Genomic DNA, 7668 nt, shown 5'->3' with positions numbered 1-7668 from the left:
CTTCTAGTTTCATATTTGTTCTAGGTAAAGCGAACGCTAAGCGTGCGTAGAGTTGTATCGGTGGTCGATAGAACTTGAGGGAATATTTGTTCTACCTTTAGCTCCTCGTTGGGTTCGACACTCTTACTTATCGAAAGAGGCTACAATTGATCCCCTATACTTGTGGGTTATCACGCCGATGTGACAAATGATGCTACACTCACTCAATACCTGTTCTTATCACTTCTGCTATAGATTATTCCTGGTCTCTTTATTTCCGGACTGAATCACTAGAACAATTTGCTCACGTATGCAACAATCATTGTATTACAAACATATTTATTAACCTCCTTTTTCGAGAAACAAACATATCCATTGAAATAATGGAATGAATTACACAAGTACTGTATTATGACCACACTAGTTGCTCCTGAATTCCATGCCCCCAATGATGAGGCCTCTCTTCTGGACGCCGTCGTTCTCCTCGCGGAGATCTACTATCACCCCCCTCTCCGCGAGCATATCGTCATCATTTTCAAACTCGGCCAGCCTTAGCTCCAACCAGCCGTCACCCCTTGTCACGGGGTAGGTAACGTCACTGGCTGACCCGCGCACTTCAGGGTGGAGGCTAACCCCGCGTGTGCTGCCGGGGACGATCCTCTCCCCGTGAAGCCTGAGCGACGACGTCTGCACGCAGCCTTTCAGGCCGGACGTGCTGTTCGCCAGCTTGTACACGAGGTAAACTATGTAGCTTGTGCCAGCGGAGAGGTCCCTCGGCGGGATCTCGCCGATCACGGCGAAAAAGTACACACTCAGGAGCTCCACGCATTCTGCAAATCTTTATATGATACAAACCAATAATTAATTGATCATCTGTGGATGAAGCCGTCCCAGAATTTTTGTGGTTCGAATGTTCGGTGAGCAAACCTGGGATCCGCTGGCAGAGAAATCCATCTCCAGTACTGGGGCAGGTTGTTGGCAATCCGTAGTGATCTTGATGTGAGCATCATGCAGTTGGCGCTGCTGGTTGTCATCTTCAACCGAGGGCTCTGTATTCACCAACCGAAACTCAAGTCATGATTAGTTAGGATTGAAATTTTAACCTCAACTTCTTCTAGATATATCAACTACACAAACAAGAAAAATAGGAAGAAATAAATTATAGACTCCATTTTATCCTTCCGTTTCCGTATTTTCAGCATAATTTACCCCGTCAAATTTATTATTTTCATGACCACAGCTGCAGGTATTTTCAGGTGGAATGAGTGATGGGTTATTTGTGAGTGCTGCAATAATATTTTTAATGAAACATGAAAATTAAACAAAATTGATTTACTTCCTATACTTTTATCTAGAATTAATCTACTCATGTTTGTTTCAGTCTTTATAAATTGCAGTGTTCTAAGTTTCTAACATAATTTTGTTAGCAAAACCCATTGTCTTGAATATCAACAGCAAACAGGCATAAGCAAGTTATGTAAACTATAGGGCTTCGTTATACACCGTGACGTGATTCTTGTAGGTGTATATAACATAAATTGTTCAGTGTAGATTATCCCATTATCACACCTTAAAAATGTTCTATAGCAATTAGGATAATATTTCACCGGGTGCACCAAATATACCAACTGATTAAATTTATTTCGTAGGACGAAATGAGCAAAAAAAAAAGAATGAACAAAAAATATTGTTCCATTTGTGATCACCTGGTCTATTGATGAAAACGATAACCCTTGGTCATTTGTTAATCCACTACCAAATTGAAGCATAGTATATGTCTTATTCAGCTCATGGACGATGTCCCATATACTTGGCCTTTTGTTTCGATCAGTCTCCAAGCAACTTACAGCTATCTCAATGCACCTCTTGACTTGTTTAGAATACGACTCTAGCAGATACTCGGATGTCACCTGTAGCCTTTTCCTCCATTCTTCGTGCACCTGCCAGTTCAGAGCATACAAAATAGGAGTATATTAGAAGTGCTGAGATACCTTCCATGGAATTAATTCATTCCACCTGAAAATACCTTCAAAAAACACATATAAGACAGTATTCTTACATTCTTAATGAATTCCCAGGAAGGTATCTCAGCACTACTAAAGTAGCCCCGAGGTCCTGTCATTATCTTTATGATTACAACACCTAAGCTGTATATATCAAACTTATTTGAGATTATTTCCCCATTACGATATTCTGGCGGTAGGTATCCTCTGCAAAATACATCATGTATGTTATTATACTATGCACCTTTTAATGCAAACAAAATTTCATGCTCGTTATGAATAGTTACATGTCACATGAAAGATTAATTAAGCTTACCGTGTTCCTATAATACTCTTTGTCCTTTGTGTCTTTTGACCTTCAAAGAGCCGCGACAAGCCGAAATCTGCGATTTTCGGTACCATATCCTCATTCAGCAATATATTGGCTAGTTTTAAATCCAAGTGATACATTGGAGATTCCAGATCCTTGTGAAGGTATTTTAAACCATTGCAGATTCCCTTGATTATTGAAAAACGTGTGCACCAATCATGTACCTTCGATTCATCTGCAACGACAAAATAAGCTTCATGGAATGCTGATTTCAGAAAGGATTCCGAAAGCAGGGCACCATCATACCAGAAAGAAATTTTTCAAGGGTTCCGTTATTCACGTACTCCAAGCAAAGTGCCCTCTTTGTCCCGTGAGCAGGAACAAGTTTTCCGTCGTGCCATACGTATTCTCGCTTAGTATCATGACAATAGCCAACCAACTGCACAATATTGTTGTGCTGGAGACATGCAAGGTTGAGACACTCGGTGTCAAATTGATCATCGTTAACCTCTATCGTGTCATGGAGCATCTTGACAGCAATCTTCTTCCCATTCTTCTCCACTCCCTATTCAACACCATTATCAAATCATATTTGTGATAGATTTGATCAGTAGTATCTGTTTGATGTTGTCAGTTTTGGTAGTGAAACATACGAAGAACTTTAAGTAACGTTTAGAAAATTGTACCATGTAAACTTTTCCATAAGAGCCGCTACCTAAGCTGCGGTGTTCAGAGAAACGATCTGTCATTTCTTCCAATAGATGGAACGGCATAAACTTTGGGGCCACACCTCCATGACCCATGTTAATCTTCTTCTAGTAAACAGAGGAAGAAACTACTGCACGAAGAGAGAGTAACATGATTAACTTATGGTCTTGTAACTGCTCTTAATTACCCTTTTTGATATCTTAGAATAGACCAGTCAAGTTAATTTGCAATTGGTGCAAAAAAAAAAGAAAACATAAAACAGACAGAAACACCATGCAAGGGAAAATTTGCAAATTAAGCATGCACATGGATTCTTTAGAAAATAAAAAAAGTAATTCTAGAATTGGCTTGCTAGTAAATTAAGCAAAGATCGTGATTATCAAAGAGGATATGCTTGAGTGGACAGTGGCGGAGGACGATTTTTTGTTTTGTTTTTTGAGGTGAGGTGACCACTATAGCATAAATAAATCAAATTATGATGCCAAACCACATCCTCAATACGAAAATACCACTAAGACCAGTGAACTGTACATTGTCAAGCTATTTTGCAACACAAATCACAAATTTAGAAATGTAATTTTTTTTTTCAGAAATCTATACCTTCACTCTTCACCGCGCCACCAACCACCACACGAAGCCATCATCTGCACCGGATAGCAACAGTAGAAACATTCAGTATTGACTGCAGCTCAAACTACAGTAATTAGCACCCCTTTCTTCTCTAGTAAAAAAAAGAATAGTTAACCGGTAGAACTCCCAATCCCAGCGTAAGCCTCTCTTTCATCCCTGGATCTCTCACAGCTCTCTCTCAGTCTCTCACCACAACAACAGCACCAGCCGTCTCCACGCATTTCAACGGATTAGGGTTCAGAGATCCTACAGTTGTCCGATAGAGAGGGAGGTGAAGAGAGAAATCAGGGCCAGCGGAGGGAATCGGGAAATCAGGGCCAGGCCATTCCCCTTTCTCCTTCCTTTTCTCTAGCGAGGCAACGCCAACGAGGAAGCAGCCAGACCTCGCACGAAATCCAGCCATGCGTACCTGTACCTGTACAAATTGAATCGCACAAAACAAAATCAAGGTAGGGCGGGCGCCAGACCTCGCCCTACCGGATCCTCCGCCACTGTGACTGGATTAAACCAGCAGGATCTAATTAACTAAATCAAAGCAAGAGGAGAATGAATGAATGGAGAAGGCATGCACATGCATAGATCTAACTAACCAGCATGATCCTAGGCTGAAGCAAGCAAAAGTAGACTCAAGTCCGGCAAGGAAGGAAGGAAGGAAGGGACATCAATGGCGAAATTAAGCACGAACCTGGAGACAAGACCTGCAGCTGGAAACAATGGCGCTCCCCCCCTCAATTTGGTGCAGTGTATATACTGTGGTTGCTTGACGAGCTTGCAGAGCTGGTCGGTTGGTCCTCGGCTATATGTAGATAGACAGATAGATTCGCCCGGCCATGTGGCCCACTTGTAAGGTCCAGTTACGTCGTAATCAAGACGGTGTAAATATCTTCCAACTAATCGTTGATGAGGCGATATACATGCGCATGCAGCTTGCGATCTTCTAGGAAGCTACGGTTGGTAGATAAGTCAAACTTAAATTCAAGCGCTTGATCAAAGCCTTAATTCTGAAGCTTCGTTTAATTCTTGTTAGCCAGAGAGATGTCAAGCATTACATAATCCTTTGGTCAGTGGAGCACTTTCTTAGTACTCCCTCCGTCCCATAATATAAGACATTTTTAAGCACTACACTAGTGTCAAAAAACGTCTTACATTACATGACAGAGGGAGTACGTACTATTTTTTTTTATTTTTTTTTTACAATGGATGGATTTATGTACTTTGTAGGAGCACAATAGTTGAATAAAGAAATTTAAGTCAAGCATTGATGGCAAGTTCCTATTAGTACTCTCTGTTCATTCTCCTTAAATGAGTAGGCGATCGACGTTTACTCGTCTCCTTCCCGAGTCATCGTCCATGAACACACCGTTGTTCCAGGTAACTTCTAGCCAGCTTTGATTCGGCTTGTGTATGAATTAGATTAAGCTTCTATATATTACTCCCTCTGTCCTGTAATATAAGAACGTTTTTGACACTACACTAGTTCAAAAACGCTCTTATATTATGGGACTGAGGGAGTACTACTTTGACATGGGTTCATTTTCTAAGTGAACAACATAAGAGACATCTCATGTACACGGTTAGACAGAAACATCACTGATGTCATACATCCAATGCACACGGTTAGACAGAAACACCACCGCTGTCATAAATCGCAGACAACTCAAACTAAAGAACTATGTGTGAACAATCTGTGGAAGCAACCGTGTGAAACATTGATGCACACGGTTTTAGATTTGCAGGCACGTCATACATGAGTACAAATTCCAATCTCTCTCCCGATTTCTTCATGCCGATATATACCGGGCATCACAGAGTTTCATCAGGAATATGATGGCCATAATGAGGAGGGCTTAGGATAATTTTCGATGAAAACCATTTCTACATCTTGCGTATACAATATGTAAGAGAATTTTTATACACCCAAACACAGTTCGATCCAAATACGAGTCTCATTGTTATGATACGATACAGGATATGATATTGCTAATATAAAATGATACTAGGATAGTCTGTTTTTCTATCCGGATAATTGATATTTTAAATAAGAACCTTCGAGTATATGATATGTAAGAGATTTCTTTGATAAGAAAAACATTTCCAATTCTGATAAGAAAAACATTTCCAATTCTGGCGGTATATGACATGTAAGAGATTTTTTGACATCTGTACACAATCCAATTGTTATGATACGATATAAGATATGATATTGCTAATAAGACGTTATAGGATAAATCTGTCTTTCTGGCTAGATAATTTGACCTTTTAAATATGATTGTTTGATTATTGGTAAACTTAAAGAATTAACTAGCAATGTATGAATATTATCTTTGCCTATGAGAGGAGAGATTATTTAGATTATTTTAATACCTTCTAGCTAGAGTATAATTTTGAACTTAAAGAATTAACTAGCAATGTATTCATACTTGCTCATTGCTTATGTATAATTTTATTTCAACGCATGTACATATTCCTAACATATGCAGGTATTATATGCACATTTTTCATGCTGAGTCGGCTATGTTACCGTACAATGTATGAATCTATGGTTTTCTATTTATGTGCCCCTCATTGCTTAGTTGTGCTCATTTTTACCCAAGCCAGCTATTTTTGCTCACTTTTTCTCCTCCCCCGCGCCACCCGTCCTCACAAATGCATACACGGGGGTTTGCCACAATCGGCGAATGCATCTCCGCATGCATGAGTAGTCACATCATGGTCACGTCGGCTCTTCCACACACGGGGAGTACGCAACATGCAGTTTCACATACAGGGAGTTGCGTCGCCGGCAAGCCCGTTAGGTGCATATTAATGGATTTTTATACCCGTGCACCGGCGTACACCCAGTCATGTCCAATCCCCTCCCCTCCCCTCGCCACCCACAGCCTTCTTCGTCGTGCACCTACATCAAACCCTAGCCGCCTCCCCTTCCGCAGTCACAGCCATGGCCAACCACGACGGTGGGGTGGCAAACAGTAGCCAGGGACGATGCTGCGCGGTGTGCATTGATGTATACTACGCAATTGTTCTTCTTGTAGACTCTGTTGGACCTCCAAATGCAGAGTTTTGTAGGACAGTAGCAAATTTCCCTCAGGTGGATAACATTAGATTTATCAATCCGTGGGAGGTGTATGATGAAGATTGTCTCTCTCAAACAACCTTGCAACCAAATACATGAAATCTCTTGTATCACCAACATACCCAATACAATGGCAAATTTTATAGGTGCACTAGTTAGCGAAAGAGATGATGATACAAGTCTAGTATGGATGGTAGACATATATTTTTATAATCTGAATAAATAAAAACAGCAAGGTAACAAGTAATAAAAGTGAGCACAAACAGTATTGCAATGCTTGAAAACAAGGCCTAAGGTTCATACTTTCACCAGTGCAATCTGTCAACAATGCTAATATAATTGAATCATATAACAATCCCTTAACGTGTGATAAATAATCACTCCAAACTTTCTATCGGAGAACATATGACGAAAATGTGTATCAACCTATGTGCCTAGATCACCCAAATGTCACACCGAGAATCCGCAAGTTGATTACCAAAACATACATCAAGTAACTCAATGTAATACCACATTGTCACAATGTTATCCATATGCAAGACATACATCAAGTGTTCTCAAATCCGAAATAATGAAACCTCAAAGAGCAAGACTCAATTAATCACAAAAAAGATAGAGAGGGAAAAGCACCATATGATCTGACTATATTAACAAAGTCCATGGTATATCAAGATCGTGCCGGATCAAGAACGAGAGAGAGAGAGAGAGAGAGAGAGAGAGAGAGAGAGAGAGAGATCAAACACATAGCTACTTGTACATACCCTCAGGCCCGAGGGTGAACTACTCCCTCCTTGTCATGGAGACCGCGCGAGATGATGAATATGGCCTCCTATAATGATTTCCTCCTCTGGCAGGGTGCCGGGAAAGTTTTCACTTCGGTACAGAGGCTTGTCACCGCGGCGTGGAAGTTTTAGGTTTCTTTCTGGGGCTTTTGACATTTATAGGATTTTTTGGCGTTGGTTTCA

General features: G+C 40.6%; 1 protein-coding gene across 4 annotated transcripts; it reads right to left on the bottom strand.

The window, feature by feature from the left end:
* Positions 1 to 246: 246 nt before the first annotated feature.
* Positions 247 to 4393, bottom strand: LOC119361770 (putative receptor-like protein kinase At4g00960). 4 transcript variants are annotated; one of them, XM_037626916.1, is made up of 9 exons: positions 4316 to 4393; positions 3601 to 3644; positions 2979 to 3130; positions 2599 to 2857; positions 2299 to 2527; positions 2039 to 2189; positions 1686 to 1919; positions 907 to 1028; positions 247 to 817 (listed from the first exon to the last, which is right to left on the bottom strand). In XM_037626916.1, exons 3-9 carry the CDS (start codon positions 3093 to 3095, stop codon positions 400 to 402), a joined length of 1530 nt encoding a protein of 509 aa, XP_037482813.1. In that variant the 5' UTR covers positions 3096 to 3130; positions 3601 to 3644; positions 4316 to 4393; the 3' UTR covers positions 247 to 399. The 4 variants fall into 4 exon arrangements, with proteins under 4 accessions (XP_037482813.1, XP_037482816.1, XP_037482814.1 ...); XM_037626919.1 differs by having other exon boundaries at positions 2979 to 3127; XM_037626917.1 differs by having other exon boundaries at positions 3601 to 4045; positions 4316 to 4387.
* Between the last annotated feature and the right edge of the window lie 3275 nt (positions 4394 to 7668).

Source organism: Triticum dicoccoides, chromosome 2B (assembly GCF_002162155.2).
Source record: "Triticum dicoccoides isolate Atlit2015 ecotype Zavitan chromosome 2B, WEW_v2.0, whole genome shotgun sequence".
In the NCBI taxonomy this organism is placed as follows: Eukaryota; Viridiplantae; Streptophyta; class Magnoliopsida; order Poales; family Poaceae; genus Triticum; species Triticum dicoccoides.
The sequence above is the reverse complement of the archived record's forward strand: the minus strand, read 5'-3'. Positions and strand labels throughout refer to the sequence as shown.